We start from the raw sequence: 23,610 nt of genomic DNA on the forward strand, positions 1-23,610 counted from the left end.
GCTGCGGGCACTCAAACCCTCTGCAAAACACCCCACGGGTCCCCAGGGAGCAAACAAGGCCACGTGGTTAGAGGCTTGGCTCAGGGCCTGGCACCAGCCAGCGCCCACTGGCAGCGAGCCAAGGCGGCTGTTTATTGCAGGACCTGTCCTTCCTGTGCCCCTTCCCTGGGGAGCCCCCCTCCCCCCACCGGAGAAGATGCCTCCTGGAGCCACCTGTAGGGCCCCAGAATACTCTTCCAGGAAACAGTGTTCCCAAAATAAATTCCAGTTTGGCTTATCTGGGCCTGGCCTGCCAGGGCTTTCCAGGTTTGAAGGTCAAGTGCATTTGGGTCTCTCTCAGGGCTCAACAGCCACCCCTTCATCTGAACAGCAGCGAAGCCACTTCCCTCCGGGGTCCAACACAGAGGTTCAGGGCTGCAGAGGGAGGCTGCTGCCTGCAGGGCCCTGCCCTTAAAAGGATGGTCCCCTGAAGAGCATAGAGACACCCCAACCGATCTCTCCTCCAGAAAGCCCCACGTCCACCTCCCACGGCCCCCCAGGAGGCCCGAACCCCCCTAGAGGATCCCAGGGATCAGATGAAATTTCTGGATTCTGGCGCCCAGACCGTGACCTTGGACCTCCAGCCCCGCGTGGGCTGCTGGGACAGCGGCCTGACAGACCAAGGGGGGCCGATCCAGCGCCACCCGCCTTTATTCACTGGTCCTTGGGCTTCAGTCACAGACACTTGGCTTTTGGAGAGCACAGGAAGAAAGGGGGGCCCTGGTGACCGTCCCAGCACACAGCACAGGGCCAAGGCCAGCCTCATACCCCTGCCCAAGGGGGCTGCTGTGACCACAGGGCCACAGACAACAAGGGGCTAGGCCTGGTTGCCCAGGACCCCTTTTGAGCGGGTGCTCGCAACATCCCAGGCCCAGAGGGCTGGTGCCAACCCGAAGCTGATGCAGGGAAGGACAGGGCCAGTCTGGACAGTGGGGTGAAGAATTAGATGCTCCCCAACGTGTCCAGGCCAGAGAAGCAGCAGGAGTTGGTAGGGAATACAACAGGCATGGAAGGGCCACCCTTGTCCTGCCTCCTGGCCACTTCAGGGCCAAGGCCAGCCCAGTACCACCAGCCTGGGAGACGGCACAGGCCCCCCAGGTCTCCCTCGTGACCTTGGAAGTGGCCGGGGGGCAGGGGGCGGGGGCAATGGAAGGTGACGGGAGGTGGAGGGGAGTCAGAGCCGAGGCCCTGGGGTGGGGGCAGGCAGCTCCGAGGAGACAACTACAGGGAGAGCGGGGGCTGGCAGGGCCCAGACCCGCCCAGGGGCAGGGGCAGCTCAAGACCCCCTAGGAGGAAAGGAGGGGGCTCAGGAAGGAAGGGCAGGCCTTGGCCACCAATCGTGCCCCTCCCGGTCCTGGGGTTGACAGCCCCCTGGGCACACAGCCCCTCCCCCTCCCAGGAACCGAGCCCACGGGAGACCAACATCGGGTGGCACCCGGGTCTCCCAGAGGCAGGGGGGTGGGGGGGTGGGGAGGGGACACCGGCTTCAGGACTTCTTGGCGTCAGGCGTGCTCCGGCGCTTCAGGTCACCCAGGTCGATGGGCTTGAAGGCTGTCAGGGGACGGGGCGGTCAACGGTGGCACAGACGGAGACCGGGCCCGGGCCCCCCATCCCGTACCTGCCTCTGGAAGCCCTGGGCCCGGACCCGTGCTGCCAAACCGCGTCGCGAGTGGGCAGCCTTCTTGCCCTCCGCCCTCCACCCTCCGCGGCGCGGGGCCCCTGGCCAGGCCCCTCCCTCCCCGGTCGTCTTCCCCACTCACTCTTCAGACTGGGGTTGGGGACCTTCTCCACGTACTCCTCCACCAGGCCCCGCTCGCTGCCCGACATCTGGCTCCGCAGGTCTCGCTCCACTCCCTGCCAGGCTGCGGAGAGCAGGGAGGACGTCAGATCCCCCAGCGCGGCCGGGCGGTGGCAGGCGGAGCCCACGCGCTCAGCGCCCTCGCCCCTTCCCAGCCCTCAGAGCTCCGCCCCTCGTCTGTAGGGGGCTGCGGTCACAGAGACACGCGACACGCGGGACCCGACACGCGGGACCCGGCAGCTCTCCTCCAGGAGGCTCTGGGCCTCTCCCGCCTCCTAGCACACTCATCACGCACACGCTCATATGCCCCGGCCACACTTCTGGACACCCCTGGGTCTTCCTGGGGGGCACCGTCTGCCCGTCTTCCACAACGGTCCCCTGTCCTCAAGTAAACCTGGCCTGCTCCAAATGGGGCCTGTCCTAGGAGCTGCCCGCCTCCCACTACAAGGACCGGGTCTCCTCACCAGACAAGTCCCCAGTGACCCCAGCTGCCGGGCCCCTGAAGGCCAGGGGAGAGCCCGTATCCCGGAATGGCAAGAGGGGGGTTCTGGAGAGTTCCCGGCTGGCGGTGCCCCGCGTACCTTCGTAAATGAAGCGCACATTCTCCTCATGGGCCGGGGTGAAGATCTCGCTGCTGCTGGGGGGAGAGCGGGGGCTACTGTTCCTCTTGCCGTTGTAGACGACTCTGGAGACGGGGGAACTGGGGGGGCCCAGCATGTGAGGAAGGGCTGGGGGCAGAGTGGGGCCCACCCCTGGGCGAGGCCGCTCCACAACCCGAGACCCACCTGGTCATCGCGGGGGTGTCTGGTCCTCACGCTCCGCTGCCGGGTCCCCTCGGCCTCTAGAAGGGAAGCCCAGACCCCAGAGGTGGGACAGAGTTGCGCCTCCTCCCTCAAGCTGCCCACCGGGGTCCCTCAAGGCTGGGGCGCAGCCCCAGTGTGGGCAGAGTCAAGCACGTGGAGGCTGGGGGCCAGCAGCCGACACCTGCGCTCAGAGCAGCCTCGGTTCTGGGCAGATCCCGGCACCTGGGCCCCCGCTACCCAGGGAGCCCCTTCCCCCGCAGTCAGGCAGCTTGGGAAGGCGCCGGCAGCAGAGCCCAGATGCCCCCTTTCCAGAGTCCCGGGACACCTGTCAGGGAAGCGTGGGCCTGCGGGAAAGAGCTGCCACCATCCCAGTGAACCCCACCTCCACCCTCACTGCCTGCGGGGCCCGGGGGCTGTCTGCACTGAGCCTGGTTCCCTGTCTGCAGGGCCATGCTTCCTCAGTGAGGAGTCGAGCAGAGCCGGAGCTTCCTGGTCCCAGAGGCCGGGGCGCGAGTGAACTGGGGCCCTGGACACAGAACCCAACGGGGAAGGAGGGCCGGGGTAAAGGTGCGAGCCTGGAAGCAGCAGCTGGGCCTGACCGAGGGACCGAGACCCTGGGGTGCCGCCTGCTGGCGGCCATAGCCCCGGGCGGGGGTTACTCTCAGGCTCACTCTAAAACCAGCCAGCTGGACAGGGTTCCCTCTCTGGTGGACGACACAGCACAGGGTGAGGATGCTGCCTACTGCCCACACGGGGCCGGTCCCAGGCCTGGCCTCGGGACAGGACAAGCCTAGGTGCCAAGGGCAGACGGAGGGGGCCCTGAACGCAAGAGCCCCCGCCCCTGCGGCCCCAGCGTGCAGCTACAGGCCTTCCCAGAGGGCTGGAGAGGCGGGACGCTGTGGACACCCGCTCTCCGGTTCGCTCGCCGTCTCACCAATGATCAGGCATTTGAACACCCGCACAGCTGAACGCAAGCCCAGGCGGCAGAGCAAGAACCACACAAAAAAGCACAGAACCAGCTTCCTGGAGGATGTGTGCAACCCTGCGCCCCTCCCTCACAAAGTGACGTCTTCTTTCTTGGACTCAGGGGTCTCCCTGCCCTGGTCCTGTCTCCCAGGCACCGGCCCCTGGAACACCAGAGCAAGAGGGAGCCCTCTCGGGCCTAAGGGTGCGCTGGTCGACCCGGGGGGCTATCGGCAGTGGGACACGGCGGGGAAGCTCCGGTCCTGCCACAGGATGGCCCCCCGCCTCAGCCAGGCCCCCCTCTCCTCCTGTACTTTGCTCTCCTCAACCCCGGAGGCCACTGCTCAGGGCACCTGCCTTCCCAGCCTCACCCGCCCCAATTCGGGCCTCTCCCCGCACGGCAGCCTCTGCCTCTTCTGGCCACAGCCTCTGGGGGCCACCCAGCCTTTGTGGGCACTGTGGCGTCATCTCAGGGCCGCCTACTCACCCTCTCGGGCTAACTCAGGTGCTCACCCCCTCCTGGCTCCGGTCGCCCTGCCTGCAGGCACGTGCCGAATGGGGTTCTCTGGACACCTCACCAGCTCCCCTGTCCCTGCAGACCTAAGGCCAAACCCGGGTTGGGCCCAGAGCAGCTGGCCCGCACGGCTGTGCCTGAGACCAGAGCCCTGGACCCACAAAGCACTCGGTCCCCACACCAGGGACCCGGCCCCACTGCCTGCTGGGCTTCCTGACCAAACCAGGAGCAGGATGAGGTCACATCAGTTCCCTGTCCCAGGGCTGTGCATCTGTCAGCAAAGGGCTGCCTGTACGGACATCCTACTTTAGCTAAGGAGGTTTCTGCTACTCTGGAAAGACAGGACTGGCCACACAGTCAGCAGGTTCTCACCCCCTGGGGACTTGAAGAACGAGGCTAATATAACATTTATGGGCGCCGCCTTCCACCTCCTTCTGCAGCAGAAAATCACACCCCACCCAGCTGACGGCCACAGCCTAGGTCCTACCAACCCGTCTTCCCAGGAACATCTGGGTCCTCCCGCCCCCTCCAGAGCTCAGCTTCGGGCCCTGGGTCTTCACCACCAAGACCTTGTACTGCCCCCCCCCCCCCCCCACCCCGGGTCCTGCCACCCGGCAAGACTCGGGGACACTGAGAGACTTCTCCTGGAAAGAGACCAGGGGCCTGGTGCCTTCCTGGAGACAGAAAGGACAGTGACCCGCCACTCGCTCACCCTCATCACCTCTTCCCATCTGCAGCCGCCCCTCCTCCATCTACCACCCCCCACAACACGACAGCCAGCTGCACCATTATCCCCCACCCTTGTCCTAATTCCCCTCCCCAAATAATTCCCCACCCTGCACGCCCTGGGCCCTCTAAAGCCATCAAGCCCTCAATCTGGCCCCAGTCCGTTTCTTTAGGTGTCACCCATTGCTAGGCCCACCCACACACACAGTATAAACAGAGCCGTCTCTGCCAGCTGCCATCACCACGGAGAACCACACGCAAATGCCCCCTTTGTGCGCCTTGACTCTTATCCAAGCCAATGGCAGGGCCCACGGCAGGGCCCAGAACCATTCTGTGGCTGGAGATCATCCACCCCCTGCTCTGCTGCCTCCAGGGAAATCCCTCCCTCTCTGGACCTCAGAGAACTCACTGAAGCCAAAGCAGCCCCCGAGATGGCTCGCCAGGTTCTCCCGCTTGACAGGGACCCCAGCACAACCATGTGGAGCTACCACCTCGAACGACACCTCTGTGGCTCCTCATCCAATAGGACCACAGACACGCCCTCAGACAGGACCGTCCTAGGAAGAGCGCGCTAACTGGGCACTTCTGAGAGCGGAAGGGCCACTGTTGACCACAAAGCACGACTGTGGACAGTGCTGGACACACCGAATGCAGAGCCAGCCACTCAGAGGAAGGCAGAGGCCCAGGAAAGTCCAGCATATGTGAAGAGGCTGCGGTACCGCCAGCCACAGCAAGCACTTGCTATGGGCTGGTTACAGGCTTGCTGGGCACAGCAGCCCGGCACCCAGCAAGGCAGAGTCTGAACCCCAAGGAGTCCTAGCCTCTGAGCCTCCGGGGCAGCAGACAGGGCCAGGCCCGGACAGCTCAGCCGACCTGAGCCCTCCGGAGCCCACCACTGCCCTTGCCTGCACCCCTGCCAGGTCCCGGGACACCCCTGACGTCAACGTGGCTGTGCTCAGAGACAAGGAGGGAGTCTTCCAGATGGGTGAATTTTGTACCTTGCCCTTCCATGGGAACCAAGGACTTCAGAGACCTCCCAGGGGAAGGCAGGGCATTGGGGGGGGGGGGGGGACCCGAAGCCCAGCCTCTGGCTACCCAGTCTCAAATTCTTCCCCACCCCCCCCCCCCACAGCCATATGCTTTAGGACAGGAAAGAAAATGCTACTCTGTTTTCCAGAAAAGTGACAATGAGTATTCCAGAATTAGAATCGGTGATGCAAATGGTGGGCATTCCTTTAAAATTTCCGATGTTAAATTTTTCTTAGATTCCGCTTTCCCATCACATCCTGTGTCTTTGTGGTACTCAACAGTTTCAGCCACTAAGACTTCTAGAAATGATGTTACCCCAACAACAGCCAGAATACTGCTGTAGGCCACGTCCAACAGGGGCTTTCCCTTGAAGACCCCTCAGGCCAAGCCCCTAGCACTGCCCCACCCCCACCCCCTCTTTTCTGGCTGCTGGCAGCCGCTCCCATCCCCAGCAACAGACCAGCGCGAGCGTGTGCACCCCCCACCACGTGACCTGGAAACCTCAGCTCACCCCAAATCAAGCCCACGCCCCGCTTCCTCTCCTCCCCACTCCCACTCCTCTCTTAAAGCTCTCTACCCAGGACTCCCACTGCTCACCACAGACACCTCAGGGCCTTTGCTCAAGGTGTCCCCTCTGCCCAACACGATCTGACTCATCCTTGGGAGTCAGCTACAAGACAGCCTTTTCTTGGAAGTCTCCCTGGGGCTGGGCGGAGAATACAACTTTTGCACCTCCGTATCATCTGATGTTTATGACAGCCCGGTGGCCTTCGTGATTAGAAAGCCGACCCCACACGGCTTCCACCCCATCTCTGGAAGCCCGCTACGGTGGTCAGGCCCTGCAACCCAGGGAACTCCCCGAGGGCGGGGCAGACGCAGGCCCGTCTTCCCCCGTTTCCACCCTGCACCTGGCACCGCACCACCTGGCCTGCGGAGGCCGGGGCTGTGGGAAAGGCTGGATAACGGAGGGCAGGGAAAACGGCGGGGGGCCTGGCCAGCTGCATTCCAAGAGCCAAGGAGCATCTTCAGGAATGCTCCCTTCGGAAAGGGGGGAAGGCAGGACATTTGTCAACCACCGCGGCGGCAGCTTCAGAGAATGGAAAGGGCGGGCCCATCGCTGCCCCTTCCGCGCCCGTCTCCCCCGGGGGGACCCAGGCGCCGCGTCCCGGGACAGGTGCGGACCGGCCCCGCCACGTCCCCACGCCCCCTCCTCACCGCACCGCCCGCGGCGGGATGCGCGCCCCCCCCCCCCAGCAGGCCCAGGGACTCAGGCGCAGCGGACGGAGCGGGGCGCCCGGTCCCGGCCCTCCGCGACCCCGCCCGGGACCTGCCCTCGCGAGCCGCCGAGCCAGGGCGGGTCCCGGCCGCGCCCGCCCCGCCCCGCCTCCGCCCCCGCCCCCGCTCCCGCCTCACCTCGCCCGCTCGGCCACCGCCGCCGCCGCCAGCTGGGGCCCGGCCGGAAGTGATGCTACCACCACGCGCGCAGGCGCAGGCGCGGGGGCCACGTGACCGGCGCGCGCGCCTGGGGGCGGGGGCGGGGCCGCTGGGGGCGGGGCCAGAGACCGGGGGACGGCGGTACGGGCGCCTCCGGTTTCGTTAGGTCCGGGGTCGGCGGGGTCGGCGGGGTACGGGGGGGGGAGCGGCGGGAGCGGGGGCTGCAGAGCCGAGGGGAGCGGAGCTGAGGGCTGGGGACGCTGGGGTTCTGGGAGTCGGGGGTCGGCGGGGTCAGAGACCTCAGACCCCGGAGCCCCGAGACGCTGGCTCCCTTCCCTGGCGCTGCCCCCTGCACCCCCAAGCCTGGCGCTGGGATGGCAGGGCCCACTGACCACCGGAAGCGGGAGAACCGGGACGGCCCCGTGCCCAGTAATCAGGCTACCACCAGGGGCTGGGGAATGACGTTTATTGAAAAAGTAAAAAGTGTCACGATAAAAAAAAATTCACCTGGAGAAAAAGCCAGGCCAGAAGCGTGGGGGGTGGGGGTTGTGCCCAGGTACGGGCTCCTGGCCAGCTGCCGCCCCTACCGGTGGGGCAAGTCCTCGTACGTGGGGGAGGTGGGCACCCAACTTCTCTCCGGAGGGCCAGAGCCCTGGGAGGTCAGGGCTGGGCTCAGTCCATCCGAGTCCCTTGGAAGAGCTCCACCAGGTCCTTGAAGTCTGGGTCGATGAGGTCTGAAGGCAGGTCTCCATCGTCGTTGGCTGCGTCTCTGTCTGCCCCCAGGGAGATGAGGTACCTGGGGTGCAAAGGTTGTGGTGGGGGGAAGGCGGCCTGCAGGATGTTCACCCCAACCCCGGGGTAGCAGGCTGGAGTCCTGGCGTGCGCCTTTTTAAAAAAGTGTTTCCAGGAAGGGTGAAGAGGAAGAAACTTTATCCTCCAGAAACAGTGGCTGACTTTTCTGGTTTGCTCTAGGGAAGGCAACAGGGTAGAAAGGAGATCCTAGAAGCTCTTAGGGCTCTTAGCTCTACTGCCAGGGCCGCCTTTCAGGAGACCACATCCTGGAGGCCACCTGAGGTCAGGGCATTTGGGATGAAGCCCCAGGCCTGGCCCTCTTACCTGGCTATGTCAGGGTACCCGTCGCTGCAGGCGATGTGCAGGGGTGTCCACCCAGTCTCGTCTCGCTGGTGAATGTCAGCTCCGTACTTGACCAGCAGCTTCACGCACTCCAGGTTTCCAGAGAGCACGGCTTCGTGCAGGGCGGCCAGGCCTGGGCAGGGCAGGGCGGGAGGGGTCAAAGCTGAGGTCTTCCCCCAACACCCCACAGACCCTCGGCTGGCCCCACAGGCGCTCACCTGAGGGGTGGATGGTGTCCAGGGTGACTTTCCGAGCCCGGATAAAGCGCCCTACCTGCTCCAGGTCACCCTGGCGGATGTGGTCTAAGAACAGGACGTCGTTAGGGAAACGCACGCTGCGATCGGCCAGCATCCGCCGGCGCCGATGTCGTGGGCTATATCGGGCGTAGCGGCTGGTCCTGCTGGGCATCCTGGGGGCTGTGGTGGGTCCACCTTGCGGGGACCCTACTGCTCGGGGGAGGGACGTGTCCGGCCCGGATCAGACAACGCATACAGGCTCTTCCTGCGCCACCGCCGCCCCGTGCTCTCCTGTGATGAGGCCACCTCCCTCTTATATAGGGCCCGCAGTGCTATATAAAGCTGCGCAGTCATGCTCACACCGGGAGGGGCTGAAACAGAGCAGCTCTGCCCTGCACACAGGATCATGTTTAGTGGCTCGTCTTTCAGCCCACCTGTCGCTCTGCCCCGGCCAAAGGGGTCAGATCCTCCCTGGCCACTGCTGTCTGCCCCACAGCTGGGCCTAGAAGGTGCCTTACAGAGGGCAGGAGAAGGCACTAGAAGGACAGGACCCATAAGGACGGCAAGCGGGTACCAAGGTCATGGAGAGGGCCCGGGCATCTCCCACAGTCCTGGGAACTCAGGGAAAAGGCCCGAGGTCTGGTGGGGGTGGCTGCTCCCACCTCCTGAGAAGCAAGGGGCTGCCCACATCTGAGGAAGCACAGGGTCCTGACCATGCCAGCACAGGTCCAGCCCCACCCATGTGCCCCCCTGCCACCTGTCACCTTCCAGCTGGGCCTGCACCACCTTGCCCTCCCGCTGGGAACCTTCCCAGGTTAGAATGTAAATAAATGCCTCTGCTTCCACTAGCCCATCCCACCCTGCCCACCAGGTAGCCCTCCCCACACCGCCCTCATTTCCTTCTAGCCCCGTGCCCTCCACCCCCATTTCCTCTGGCTCCAGACTCCTGCCTCTAACTGCCAAGGACACACATGCTCACGCCTGAGGGAGCATTCAGTCTGCTCCCCTCGGAAGGGCCGTCACGGCCCGGGTGGCGTACGCACTCTGCCTGGTCGGGGCTTCCCTGTAAGAACGTAACCAGTGCAATGCGTCGAAGATGCCCGGCAGGCTGGGCCGGCGCTAGCAGTCCACCGCAGCAGCCTGTGTCCAGGGGTGGCCGAGACTTTGGTGGGGAGAAGAGCCAGTGGAAATGAGCCTTGCACACAGGAGCAGAGCTGGGCCAGGAGCTCACGGGGTCGGCGGGGGGGGGGGGGGGGGGGGGGGCAGCGCCCGCAGCACGTGCTGTTGGCTAGCTGGGTGTGTTTGGGCTGCTGTAACAAAGTGCCAGACTGGGGGCTGAAACAAACTTATTTCCGGGGCACCCGTGTGGCTCGGTCAGTTAAGCGGCCGACTTCGGCTCAGGTCACGATCTCATGGACACCTGAGTTCGAGCCCCCACATCTGGCTCTGTGCTGACAGCTCAGAGTCTGGAGCCTGCTTCGGATTCTGTGTCTCCCTCTGTTGCTCTGCTCTGTGTCACTCGGTCTCTCAAAAATAAACAAACATTGAAAAACAAAACAAAACTTTATTTCCTCATGGTTTTAGAGACGGGAAGTCCAAGATGAAGGTGTCAGCAGGACTGGTTCCTTCTGAGGGAGAATCCAGGCCCCCTCCTGGCTGCTGGTGTCTGTCTTTGTTGCCTGGCTTGTAGAGACATCACCCCATCTCTGCCTTCATGTTCACACGGCCTTGCTCCTGTGTGTGCCTGTGTCCAAATTTATAAGGTCACCAGTCATTGGATTAGGGGCCGCCCTACTCCGGAATGACCTCGTCTTGTGCAACCACATCTATGACAACTGTATTTCCAAATTAGATCACATTCTGAGGTCCCGGGGGTTGGCACTTCAACTTAGGAATACTGGAGGATGCAGTTCAAGCCATGACATTGGCGAGAAGCCCCCGGGGAGTCTCTGGAGTCCTGAGTAAGGACAGAACCAAGGCTGACTGGCACTCTTCTTGGGGGTGGGGCCGGCCACCTGGTCACCAGCAGCCTTGCATCACCAGGCTGGTCTCCATCCAACAGAACCAAATCAACAAATGCATTTAACACCCTCTAGGTGCAAAGCCTTGGGGCCAAATGCTGTGGAGAAATGGGGCACCGCCTAAGACTCCCGGCCCTGACAAGGTTTTTCTCGGCTGGTCTCAGAGCCCCTACCTGCTGGCCGGGCCTGGCCACCATGGAACCCTCCTCCCCGGCCAGGCCCTGCAGGGCCCCCAATCCAGGGGTGGTGCCTGGGGTTCCTGAGCTCCAGGGCTCAGAGGACGGTGCTGGGTGATCTTAACTCCTAGTCACCTGGGAGGAGTCCGTACACTTCCTTCTGGCGTGTTTACAGGAGAAAACTTTCCTTTGATGTGAAGATGACCTGTTCTGGTGTCGTGGAAAGTTCTGTCTGCCCTCCCTGCTCAGGGGATCAAATGAAAGAAGGCTTTATGAAGCTGCCACCCAGGCCTTCCCGAGAGTGGCCAGGCCTCGGGCTGGAGACAGGCCCCGTCCTACCGAGGTGAGCTGAGAGCGTGGGGGTTTTGGCTTTTGGGTTTCAGCTTGGGCCAGAGAAGGGACTGGTGCCCAAAGCGCCCCCCCCCCCTTCACAACAGACTCCCCTGAAAGGTATTTAATGTGCTTTTAATTCTTACCTGGGCACTGGAGCCGTCCTCTAAACCGTGGGCCTGGCCTGAAGCGTCTCACTTTGGAACCTTTTGTCAGAAGCTGGCTGTGAGCGTCTCACCTAAGAATGTTGGTTGGCAAACCCTAACTACCTGTAACCACATCAGAACCACACCTGTATTCATGTGGCTTTCTTCCTGATGCCCGTGTGAACCCGCGATCTGGCTTATACGATGTTAGGTTTCTACCTTCTAGAGGAACAAAGCAAACCAAAACGTTTAATGCAAAAAGCCCACTTTGAAAAGTCCGAGGAGTGCGACTGGTGGTGCTTTTTATCCAGCAGAAAACAGGAGCCAGAGAGCCCATTGGGAGACTGGGTGCAGGGCCCACTGTATAGCCTGTCCCTGCCGGCAGGCTCTGAGGCCTGAGGACCTGGGGGGACAGGCAGGGGAGGGGTGTCTGGTGCACCAGGGCAGTAACTTCCTGCCACCTGGAGAGAGAAGTGAAGGAGGGCAGGGGAGAGGAAGAGAAGATTGGGACGCCCGGGCTGCTAAGCCTTAACTGACCACCCTGAGTGTGCAAAATTGCCTGCTAATCCAGCAGCCCGGCCAGGTTTTGGACTCCACCCCCACAGCCTCCCAGCAAATCCAGGCCCTGGAATGTGCTAATCAGCTGCCTCTGCAAAAGGGGAAAGGTACGGGTGATTCACCGCCGCTCCCAGGAGCACATGACACTGTGCTCCCGCCCGGTCCCAGCTCTCCACGCGGAGGGGCCTGGCTCTGGCGCAGTTGGGTCCACAGGGTCACCCACACCGGTCGCTGGGGCAGGGAGCACAGGATTGGACCCCGCCTCCCCCTCCCCCGTGGCAGCCTCACTCCGTGCTGGGTTTCCTCCTCTGGAGGCTGGAGGCCATGCGCCCCCTGGGGGAGCAGCTCCCATCTTGGAGGGCAGGGCCGCCGTCCTCCCACTGAAGCTGAACGGCGCCAGCTCACCTTTCCGCGGCTAAGCGTCTCGTTGTGCCAGCAGGACGGAGGCACCGCACAGCTGAACCCGGGAGCGGACCAGCTGGAAAGCTGCTGGCACAGGCCACCCGAGACTGGAGAACGGGGGAAGGAAGCCCAGCTGTGGGCAGCGCTCAGCGCGGGCCACTGGGCTGGGGAGGCAGCACAGGGGTCTGGTCGGCGCTGCCCAGAGTGCTCACACCGGGTGCTCCCTGCCCGCTGGCTGGCTGTGGACCGTTCGCCTGGGTGGGGCGCGGGAGCAGCGCCTCCACCTGGTGACCTGCAGGCGGTCACCACCTCGGGCTGACGACCCAAGAGACTCCTGTGGCTCCCGTGTTGGCGCCACGTGCCAAGAAAGGCCCTGGCGAGAGGCCCCGCCCGAGCCCAGGCCCAGGAGGGACCGTAGAGCAGAGACAACGAGAGGTAGTAAAATTTCAATTTTATTTGGCCAATGTGTTCAATTCCAATATTGTGGTAGAAATGCCTGAAAACTGTCAACGTTTGGTTCGGCTCAAGCACGCCTGACCGTTTCCCAGTCTGGAAATGGGAGGTTCTGCCTGGCACGGGCCTCAGGTTACCCTGGAAGTCACAGAACGGGGGGCCTGGCTCGGGAAGGATGGGGGGCTGCCCGGGGCTCGGCCGGCACCCACCACCCCTCCAGGCACAGAAGGCCCCCCGCCTTCCCCACCGTGCCAAAGCGTCCATTTAACCAAACACCGGGAGAACCACGCTCAGCCATGGCAACACCGGCATGTGGAGAGTGGCTGTCCAGGCCGGCCGGGCCCCTCCCCGAGCAGGGGACAGGAGTCTCCGGGGAGCCACGGCCAGAGTGGAACAGACACCCTGACGTCCAAAAATGTCTAAAAATCCCACCGATGGCATGTTCAAAAGTGACAGTATAAACCTAACAGGAAGGAGGCTTCACCTGCCCGAGATTCCAAGACATTTTAACGAGCACTTTGGACAAAACCATGTACGAAAAAGTACATCACGATTTAAAAAAAAATGGCCCAGAAGATGGGCTGGCCTGGAGATAAATCCCTTTCCAAAGATTGAAAAGCAAAGGGTGATGGGTTTCGATTTACACGTGTGTTAGAATGAAGTGTTGCTTCAAAAAGTTCCCTGCATTTCCGATGGACGTTCCCTCCTTCCGGGGAGGGGCCCCAGCTTCCGGAGGCCGCGCCGCTGGGTGTGCGGCCATGAGGTGCCGTGTCTGGGCGCCAGGGTCTGGCCTCCGTGTCACAGTTCATCCTTCACAGCTTTCTGATCGTCATCTTCCTCCAGGTCAGGCTCTTCCGCCTCTTCCAGATCTTCCAGGTCCTGGGGCGCAGCAGGAAGAGGGAGGGAAGCAAGCACATGGGTCAGGAGGGACCAGGAGGGACCGGGAGGGACCGGGAGGGAATGGGAGGGACCAGGAAGGACGGGGCGGGGCCTCGGTCGGCCAGACACTGGCTGGCCCTTTGGGCAGAAGCAGCCAACTGTCGGCTCTCAGAGCTTCTGCCCGTAAGACGGTGCAAGGGGAGCCCGGGACCCCAGCCTCCAGGGTTTGTGGGGCCGCCGACAGCCCGCCGACCATACCCCACTGAGCTGACCACTGCCCTGGCTCCCGGTCTCACACACTCTGCCGGCCCCCGCCCCCACACCACCCTGCCCTCTGGCCTGGGCACAGACCAGCCTCCACTCTCCCCAGCCGCCCACGGCTGCACGGACAGGCCCAAGCTGGTGTCCGGCAGGACGCCTCAGCCAGTGGCCGGGGAGGAGCGTCCGGGTCCAGCGCAGTAGGGAGCCTCACGGGACGAGTAAATCTCTTAAGCAAATGTCAGCATTTAAAGGCCCCTCTCGGGCAATCTGTACAGCGTGTTCATCAGGTAGGATGGCTCTGCGGGGCACGGTGAGGGCTTCCCGGCAGCCCCCCAGCCCGGGTCCCCGTGCCTGCCTCAAGTGGCGCCCACGGAGGCCTGTCCCACGGACTACAGGGTGTGACCCAGAGGCTGGCCGGGCGGAACCAACGTGCCACTTACATCGTCGTCTCCGGCCCCGTCCTGCCCACCACTCTCCAAGAACTTCTTAAAACCGTCTAGTGTCCGCTCCCCGTTGTAATCAATGACCTGGGGGAGGGGGGGGGAGAGGGGGAGCGAGAATGTGAATCAGGGAGCCGGCCCCGCGCTCCCCGGCCCTCCCCCCCTCCTCCCCCAGCCCCCCGCCGGAGGCGCACCGCTCTGTCGGCGCCGGCTGGGAAGAACTTCAGTGTGGGGAAGCTGTGCACTTTCACGGCCTCCACCTCGTTAGCCGTCGAATCCATCTTGGCGATGACGACATTTTCGTGGTCCTTGTACGTCTCTCCCAGCTTGTCCCAGATGGGGGCCAACTGTTTGCAGTGCCCACACCACGGGGCATCTGGAAGAGAGCAGCGGAGTCCCCCCCTTGGGCCGAGGAGCCGCTTTCTGCCCACCCCCGGCCCGCTGGCCCTCGTGGGGGACACGCGCACGAGCGGAGGAGGCTCCACTTACAGAATTCCACAAAGACATTCTTTTTCTCGTCAAAAGCAACTTCTTCGAAGTTTTTCCCGACCAGCACTTTGACGGGCTGCTTGTCCCAGTCTTCGGGCAGCTCCTGGCTCATCAGGTGGGGCTGGAGGGCAGGCAGAGCAGGGTCAGGGATGGCTCAAGACCCCACTGGCCCCCAGGACCCCCACCCCGGCCTGAGACACACAGGGACCAGAGCTGCTCACGGAGCCTCGGGAGAGGGCCGAGCCCACGGGGTCGGGGCTGCTCTGCTCCCCAAGCAGTGGGACCACCGCGTCTCTCCCCAAGCATCTTCACGCCATCTGGGGCCCCGTCCACAGGAGTCCACGCTCAGCTCGGACACCTTCCAGATGCAGCCGCAGGGAGCCCGGGACCCCAAAGGCCGAGAGGCCGGCGCGGGCCGGCTCCACCTCGGGCTGTGGCTCCCCCACCTTGATCTTGCCCTCCAGGAAGCGGTGGCAGAACTCTTCAATCTTCGCCGCCGTCAGCTCGTCCGACTCCGGCTTGTACTTGGTCATCTCCTCCTCCAGGGTGATGAGGCGCACGGCGGGGCACTCCTCCTTCTTGAGGCCGAAGAACTCCAGGATCCGCTGGTTGTCCGTGTGGTCGCTGTCGATGAAGATGAACAGAATCTAGGGGAGAAGCGGCAGGTGAGGCGGGGGGGCCACAGGCAGCTTCCGCTCCCCTGCCTGGCTGCTTCCCGCCACGCACACTGTGCAGACTCGCACCGCCACGGCCTGGCCCTCCCAGAGGGACCCGGGAGCCGCAGAGAGCCCCGGGCCACCCTGCAGCCGGAGTCACTTGAGCCGCTCACCTTCCCCTTGAAGCGCTCGGCGGCCTTCTTGAAGTTGCTCAGTTTGCTCTCATAGTCAGACACGCTCTTGGGCAGGAATAGCAGGATGTGAGTCTTGATTTCACCTCCGAAAATCTTCGGGGCTGTCTGTGTTGTAAACAGAGGTTGCTGGGGCTGAGCCACGAACTAAGCCATTTACACAGAACATTCTCTCAACGGCTGCAATGCCACCGCTGCGACGATCTGTACGTGGGGGTTCCCGGGGTCGGGGCCCCGCGACCTCCCACACCGCCCCGCCCTCAGGGCACAGGACCCACAGGAGAGCCGCACCTGCTCAGTGAACTCGATGACCAGCGGGAGCTGGTTGTGCTTGATGAAGTCCAACAGCTTGTCTTTGGTGATGTCCCCCTCGAAGTTGTTCCGGCCTTCGTCAAACTGTGGGCACAGAGAGGGCTGCGAGAACCTCGGTCCTCCCAAAGCCTCCCATGCCGCCCCACCCCCCCCAGAGCCCAGGTTCGGCCCGGCACAGCAACCCGGAGTTGCGATAGCAGAAGCCACACGCCTCTGTCCACCGAACAGAGCCGGATGAGGGCTGCAGACAGCAGCCTCTTCCGGGCACTGAGCCACAGCGACACCAAGGGGAGAGTGTGGGGCCCTTCCGGGGCAGCTGCAATTTCGTGCTCTTGCTCAGAACACACGTTCTCCCGAATGTGCTATGCCCTCAGATCAGAGCAGAGTGACAAGGGACGTCCCGACAGACTGACATCAGCCAGGTCTGCCCTCCACAAGGTGGAGGCTAGAAACCAGCAGAACCCGAACACGCTCACCACTCAAATGCAGTTGTCTGGGAAAAACTAACTTTCACAAGACCTTCTGATCACACGTAACTGTTACTTAGACGGACGAGTTCTTATTTAAGTAGGCTCCGTGCCCAATGTGAGGCTTGAACACACAACCCTGAGATCAAGAGTCACTCACTCTACCGACGGAGCCAGCCACACACCCTAGACGGTTAGGGTCTTAGAAACATTTCTCGGTTCTGACTCCTGACCTGGTAAAAATCAATAGATAGAATCCACAGCAACAGAACCTCTTTGGGATCCCCAGTAATATCTAAGAGTTTCAGAGGTCCTGAGGCCCCGAAGCTGGAAGGCTGTTGCTATAGACCAGAGAGGCCCACGGGCAGCCGTGCAGCGAAGCTGCAGCCCTGGCTCTGGGTGGAGCACAGAGACCACTCCCAGCACAAAAACGATGCTGCTTCTACACCTGTTCACACGAGCATCTCATCCTTCCCTCTGAACTCCCGAATGAGTCCCACAGAGAGAAACTACTCACCTCTTCTTCCCAGTCATTTCCAGTTACACTTCCCCAAAGGAACTTCCAGAAAAGCAGGTGGCCCCTCCCTGCTCCCGCCAACATCACATTACAGCCTGACCTTCATTCAGCTCAACTATGACACCGGCTGCTAAAGTTAGACCAGATCGAGGGCCAGGTGCCAGGGGCCACGAGCACAGCACCCCCAGGAAAAGCTGAAGCCTGCTCTCTCTTCCCCAAACCCAAGGAGAAGAGGGGAAAGGGGATGAAAAGCCAAGGCCAGGGGGCCCGGCTCCACCAGGCATGCTCCTGAGCCCCTACCAGGGGCACACAGGCCCCCACTGCTCCAGAACCGTACCGCCAGCCCCTCCGAGCAGTGAGCGGTGTGCCCAGTTTCATGCCCAGAGGCCCAAAGAACAGAGTTGCCGCACGCACCTGTCTTGAGACACAATCTTTTTAGTAACGGGGTCACATCACGCTACAGTCCCCCTCTACTTCAGTAAAAAGCACACAACCAGCCTTCATTCAGCCAGGGACAGTAGTGAAGCCCAGCCCCGTCAGGCCACAATGACAAACATCCCCAAAAGGCGCAACGCTGCAGGCAGCGGAGGACAGGCCTGGCCCGACACCTACTCCTACCCCTCAGTTTCAGGAAAGAAAAGCAAAGTAACCACCAGGACGAATAAAGACACAGAATAGCTCTCAAACCAGAAGCCCAACTGCCAGTGACCCATGACCCAAGCCACCATCCGAGCCCCCATCCTTCCCAGCAAGTGGCCTGCCCTGTCCCACTAGGGAGGTGCCTGACTCAGTGAGGCTGCCCACAGCGGCCCCTGGACAGACCCAACACACTGCAAGAAATGCGATCGAACAACCTAGAGAAAAGGGAACAAGAAAGACTGAGGAAACGAGCATGATGGAGAAAACGGGGGCCGGCCCAACAGAGCCGGGAGGGGCCAGACTTGAGCCTCCTCCTTCTCGTCCGTACGACGGTCTGTGACTGCAGCTGGGACCCATACTGACCCACGCGGCACAAAGTCCCCGGGGTCCTGCCAGGCCTCTGCTCGAGGCTGCCCCCCAACTGGCACCAGACCCAAGGGGTCACGTCACCCAGGCCGCGCCCAGTGCCCAAGACAACAGGGAGCCGAGGCCGGAGGACGCGTGAGAACTGGCGCTCTGGATTTTCAGGAGGTAGGAAAGCACGGTGTGGACGCGGGATGGCACATGGGTCTCGGCGGTCTCTGAGACACCCGCCCCCTCCGTCAGCCTCAACCTCAGGGCCCAGGACTCTGGCCACCCGCAGAGGCCCATCCCACCCAGTCCCACCCAGGCCCCCCATGGGGGCCTCATAGCCCCTCCGTTCCCTCGCGGGGGGCGGGCGCTACGAGGATCTGGAATTGTTTTGAGGAAAGCAAGACTACAGAAACACTGGAGTGGCAAGGACGCTGGAACAGAGCCACCCGGAGCCACCTTGGCGTCCCCAGTCCTCAGGAGTACAGCCGGGAGACCCCCTCACCCCTCCCTGCCAGCCCCTGGCAAGGTGCCAGATGCGGCAGTTTCTACACAAGGTTACCTGTCTTCAGTCACTCGGCCCAGATGCCCTACACGTGGGGCGCACACGCACGACGGCCTTAGACCAGAAGGCGGCGACCTTTCTGACCACGGGGTTTCCTGCTTTGCTGGGGTTCCAAACCCGCCCTCTTCCCACCAGGACAAAACAGGAGCGAAAGGCCCGATCCTCATCCCCGAAGACCCGCCTCCTGCCCCCTGCCCCTCTCCTGATTTCTGCCCTCCTCTGCCTGCCACCCGCACGGCCTCCATTGTCCAGGGATCAAAAAGTTGAGCAAACAGGAGTGTCGGCTGCACGGCACCGTCGACGTAACTGATGCCTCATACGAAGAATCACGTGCTTAGAAAAGGTTAAGGCGGCAGACCTTCCCGAATATTTTGCCATTTTCTTTTTTTCGGAAACGCTAAACGCTCCAGAGCAGCTCTGCCTTCATCAAACACGGCCCTGGAGCTGCCACTCGAGCCGGAACAACGGGCCCACAGCGCAAAGTCTGAAGGCCACTGTCTGAGTGGCTCCTATGGTCTGACGTTGCCAACAGGCCCCCGATAAGTCCAGCTGGCGGTCCAGCGCCGCCCGGGCAAGGTTCTCGGGGGCTGGAAGTGATAAGGAGAGCAGCCCCCCCGCGGTGTCTCCATGCCCTGGGCGGGGCTGCTGGAGGGCCACTTACCTTCTTGAAGAGCACAACCCCATCCCTGTCCAGCTGGTATTTGGAGAACACGTCGCTGTTGGACGTGATCCCAAAAGGTATGTCATCGATGGCCTCCGCTGCCAGCAGGAACTGCTTGGCAAAGTCCGACTCCACATCCTACAGAGAAGCAGCAGAGGCGGCCACTCAGCCAAGCACCGAGGGTCCCGCCCGGGCCGCCAGCAGGACAGACAGGCAGTACCCAGACCACAGGGAACCCCTCCCCGACGACGGGGCGCAGTGCCGAAGCCTCTACCTTGAAGAAGCCGATGACGGTCACTTCGCTGGACTCCAGCAAGGCCTCCGCGGCGGCCCTGTCGGGCAGCGTGCTGGCGGCGGGGCCGGTGCGTTTCTTCAGCCAGTTCACGATGTCCTCAGCTTCTCTGCCAGCTGCACCCAAATACAGGCGGGTTCCGCTGAAAACCAGGGCCCACCCTCCCTGCGCGTTCTCTGAGCTCTCTGCCAAGACCGGGGCTCAACACTCTCCTTCCAGAAGAGGAACCTTGTCTACGCGCCTGTGCAAATCCTAGCGCTAAGAGCACTATTCTGTCTCTTGAGAAACCGGGACTGGGTGTGAAGCAGGGGAGACGCAGCGGCTGCCCCCAGGGTAGCAGAATCACGCCGCCGCCCCCTCCTCTAAACCCCTCTGCACTTTCTAAATCCCTTGACGCTTAAATTCATCAAACACACACTTTCCCCCAGCGGCCTCACTCTAGGCTCCGTCATAATTAAAGATGTGATAGAAAGATAAAAAAAGGCTGCTTGGTAAATCAGCTCAACCCCCGCCTTCCCCGAGCTCTAGCTGACCTGGGACATGCAGGCCGCTCAGGGGTCCCTGTCCTCGGCCTGGCCCTCCCACACGCCTCCCAGACCAGCAAAATGAGAGGGATCAGGCTCCCGCACGCCACCCAGAGCTGACAAACCGAAAAGGTAGAAGCCTGCTCCTCCTAGGACTGAGGCCAAGGAGGGCCTTCCTCCCCTCAAAGCATCTGGCCACCTGGCCCGGCACGAGGAGGGTGCGAGGCTCACGCTTAGAAGGATTCTCCCAAGTGGCAACGAGATGCTGACTCATCAGTTCCAGGTGGAGTTAGGAGCAGCTGTCTCATTCACCAAACCTAAGCGCGAGCGATGGGACCGTGGGAACTCTGCACCTCCTGTCCTGAGAGCGAACCCAGGCGAACGTGTGAACAACAAAACAGCAGCCTAGTAAGGACACCAGAGCCGCAGACATCAGAATCAACGAGGCTGCTCGAGAGCATTCTGACAGAAGAGCCACAGAACCGGTTCTGTGGACAAAAGTCTCTCCTCTTGTCCCGGTACCTACCAGGCTACAAAGGGGCCCAGGCCCCAGGAGGCAGCCTGAGGGGCCGGGCCTTGCACTTGAGCTCTGCCAGGACAGGTGAGTGACGCCAGCCTGTCACCCAGTGGCTCGCAGCCTCAGCCCTTGCCCTGGGGAAGGCCCTGGGCACTTGGCTTGGCACACCGGACAGTCCCAAATCGCTACCCCTGTTGCTCCAAGTGGGCCCGAGGGCCCCAGCCTTCCTCCTCTCACCGGTCAACCTTAGGACAAGCCTCAGCTTGCCACCCGTCCCGGAAGGATGTCCCTCTCTACCTGACGCACTCTTCGGGGATGGGAGCACTTTCCTCACGAGAGCGTCAGAGGCTGACCTCGACTGAGAATCCAGTCTGAGACCAGGTTCCCCGCCTTGCCTCTGAAAACGGGCCTCCCCACCTCTCAGGTCTCTCCCAAAGCCTGCAGGCACACCCCTGTCTGCAGGGAAGAGAAGGGCGGTGCGGCAACCACACCTGTGTACTCTCTGGGGGCAGCGGTGTCTCCGTTCTTGAAGAACTTGATCGTAGGGTAGCCACGCACACCATACTGCTGAGCCAGATCGGACTCCTCGGTGGCATCTACCTTTGCCAGTCTGATCTCCGAGCCTTCCGCCTTCAGCCTGCCAGCTGCTTTGGCGTACTCGGGGGCCAGAGCCTTGCAGTGGCCACACCATGGCGCATCTGGAAGAGAAGCGGATGCTGGAAAGCAGCGTCGACCAAGTTCCGCCGCTTCCCCCACCTTCTCCTGCACTTCCTTCCATAAAAATCTTATCTACTCGCCAAGATAACCCCCCTGAACCCACAGGGCTGAGCTGATAGCTTGACGCTCTTGGGCAATGTTGGTACAGAGGCCACGAACGACAAACTGACACCAGACCCCAAGCTGCTTGGCACGGGACAAACGATGGGTGACTTCCCATCATCTGCAGGCAGTGAGGACGGTCACGTCTCTGGGATCTCCCAGAAAAGTCAAGAAGCCAGCGCCTCGGCACCTGTACGCTCAGCAAGACCTAGTCGTGAATGTGCAACGCACACCTGTGCACCCCTGCCCCAAGACTCCCACTTAAAAGTGACTCTTTGCCAGCTCAGGTTAGCAGCTCTGGCGGGCTGGAGCTTTCCACCCCAGGTAGTGCTTACACACTTATAAACACAGACGGCGGTGCTGAGTCTGGGTGACAGCACTGCTAAAGCGAGCGGTATGGGGTTGAAGGTGGGGCGCTCTGGGATCAGTCCTGGGGGGCGGTCAGGGGGCTGGACCCCGGCGTGCTCCTCTGTATTGGTGGCAGCTCACACAAGGCTAACGGAGGGCCCCTGCCATGTGGACGTAAGGCACAAAGCATGTCCTGGCTGTCGGCCTGCGGCCAGCCTTGGGACCCGGCTCAAGCAGGAGGGATGCCCCCAGGACGTGGGCAGCGCGGGGACGCCGACAGCAGCTCTGCGCGCCGCACCAGCCCGGGACTGCGCCTCCTGAGGGGGGGCTGGATGCTGACAGCCCCGGAGACCCCCGCCCGTCCCGCCGGCCCCCCCGCGTCCCCGCCCCGCCACGGCGAGGCCCGGCCAGGCCGGCGGCACTCACAGAACTCCACCAGCAGGTACTTGTGGGCCGCCAGCGCCTCCTCGAAGTTGCCCTTGTGCAGCACCAGGACGTGGTCCTCCTCCTCCGGAGCGGCGGCGCCCGCGCGCGTCAGCACGGCCAGGGCCAGGCAGAGCAGAACGCGGCGCAGCATGTCGGCAGCGGGCGCGGCGCTTCGGTTGGCGCCGCCGGGACAGCGAGGCCACGAGAGCGCGCGCCGGCCGCCCCGCCCCTATAAGCCCGGCCGCCGCCGCGCGCGCGCCCGCCTGCGCCCACTCTCGATTGGCTGGCGGGCTCCGGGGCCCACCTCTAAAGCGTTCGCATTGGCTGACCGTTCTGGCCCCCGACCCCGGATTCGAAATCGCCGTGGGGGCTTCCCTCGCCCTCGCCCGAGATTGGCCGAGGAGCTCGCGCTCGCACTCTACCCGGTTTTTTCATTGGCTCCCCATGGAGAACTTTCTCTCCCTCGACTTGTGACTGGTGGCTTTCTCCTACACCTTCCGCGGGTCTGGAATGGCTGCTACCTTCGGAGGCCAGGATCTGCGGCTCCTGATTGGCCAAGAGATACGCGCACGCCCGCGCGATCCGTCGTCAAACGTGGCAGTGGGGCGGAGCTCCCGAGTGAAGGGCGGAGCTGCGTCTGCGCCTCTGAAACCCTTCGTGTTGCATTCTGATTGGACGGCTTGTCCTTAACTGACACCGCCCCCCCAGCTCTGCGAGTCGGAAGGCGAGCCTACGCAACTTCCGGTGCGCGTGAGGGTCGGGCGGTGCGTGCCGCGAGCCCAGCACCGCGGGGCCGGCGGGGCTCGGCCGTCCCGGGCGGTGCCGGCGGCGGGTCGGGGCGCGGAGGCGGCGCGCAGGTGGCGCGGGGGACGCCGAGGCCGAACGTGATATGGCCGGAAGGCCGGCGAGGAGGCCCACCAGAACGGGCGCAGGAAGAGGGAGGTTGGGCCGCTGCAGCTGAGGGTCCAAAAGCGGGGGACTCGGGGTCCCGGGGGAGGCCGACTCGGGGGGCCGCGCACCTGCCTCCCCGCCGGCTGCCGATTCCTGCTGGCTGTCTGCGAGCCATCCCGGGCCCCCGGGCGCTGCCCTCCGCGGCGGTGACCACCTGCCACCGAGGCGACGGGAACTCCCGTAACTTTTTTATATTCATATGTTGCGTTGGTATTTTGTATACGTTGGGCTAAATTAAAATGTTTGACTAGCTTCTAGAAATTTTAAAATATCGGTTGTGGCTCCCACCCTATTTTTGCTGGACGGCGCTGCTCTAGACTGACCCGCCGTCCCTTTCCGTCACTGCTCAAAGCCTCTGCCACCACGTCTGCCTTTCCCTGGCAGCCCGCCCCACCCCCACCCCTGGAACAGACCGTTTGTCTCCAGGAAACCTTCCTCTTCATTTGTATTCGCTTCCTCCGTTGCGAAACGCCACCACAAGCAGCTTTGAGACTTCTCATCAACTTAATAACATGGCAGGAAGAAGAGAAACACGCCCACGTT

At 62.8% G+C, this 23,610-nt stretch overlaps 3 protein-coding genes across 4 annotated transcripts; all 3 read right to left on the reverse strand.

Moving 5' to 3' along the window:
- Nucleotides 1–672: 672 nt before the first annotated feature.
- Nucleotides 673–7,371, reverse strand: MCRIP1 (MAPK regulated corepressor interacting protein 1). Of its 2 annotated transcripts, none has more exons than XM_027052155.2 (5): nucleotides 7,286–7,371; nucleotides 2,623–2,678; nucleotides 2,419–2,537; nucleotides 1,800–1,901; nucleotides 673–1,590 (listed from the first exon to the last, which is right to left on the reverse strand). In XM_027052155.2, the coding sequence occupies exons 2-5, from the start codon at nucleotides 2,628–2,630 to the stop codon at nucleotides 1,526–1,528; spliced, it is 294 nt and encodes a 97-aa protein (XP_026907956.1). In that variant the 5' UTR covers nucleotides 2,631–2,678; nucleotides 7,286–7,371; the 3' UTR covers nucleotides 673–1,525. The 2 variants fall into 2 exon arrangements, with proteins under 2 accessions (XP_026907956.1, XP_026907957.1); XM_027052156.2 differs by lacking the exon at nucleotides 7,286–7,371 and adding an exon at nucleotides 7,088–7,232.
- A 384-nt stretch (nucleotides 7,372–7,755) lies between these two features.
- On the reverse strand, nucleotides 7,756–8,981 carry PPP1R27 (protein phosphatase 1 regulatory subunit 27). The gene is made up of 3 exons (XM_015084501.3): nucleotides 8,659–8,981; nucleotides 8,423–8,573; nucleotides 7,756–8,102 (listed from the first exon to the last, which is right to left on the reverse strand). Exons 1-3 carry the CDS (start codon nucleotides 8,846–8,848, stop codon nucleotides 7,979–7,981), a joined length of 465 nt encoding a protein of 154 aa, XP_014939987.1. The 5' UTR covers nucleotides 8,849–8,981; the 3' UTR covers nucleotides 7,756–7,978.
- Nucleotides 8,982–12,745: 3,764 nt separating this feature from the next.
- P4HB (prolyl 4-hydroxylase subunit beta) lies at nucleotides 12,746–22,334 on the reverse strand. The gene is made up of 11 exons (XM_027052138.2): nucleotides 22,117–22,334; nucleotides 21,015–21,221; nucleotides 19,465–19,598; nucleotides 19,191–19,328; nucleotides 15,970–16,074; nucleotides 15,661–15,786; nucleotides 15,278–15,478; nucleotides 14,832–14,952; nucleotides 14,537–14,718; nucleotides 14,343–14,429; nucleotides 12,746–13,641 (listed from the first exon to the last, which is right to left on the reverse strand). The coding sequence occupies exons 1-11, from the start codon at nucleotides 22,265–22,267 to the stop codon at nucleotides 13,561–13,563; spliced, it is 1,533 nt and encodes a 510-aa protein (XP_026907939.1). The 5' UTR covers nucleotides 22,268–22,334; the 3' UTR covers nucleotides 12,746–13,560.
- Between the last annotated feature and the right edge of the window lie 1,276 nt (nucleotides 22,335–23,610).

Source organism: Acinonyx jubatus, chromosome E1, assembly GCF_027475565.1.
Source record: "Acinonyx jubatus isolate Ajub_Pintada_27869175 chromosome E1, VMU_Ajub_asm_v1.0, whole genome shotgun sequence".
NCBI lineage: Eukaryota > Metazoa > Chordata > Mammalia > Carnivora > Felidae > Acinonyx > Acinonyx jubatus.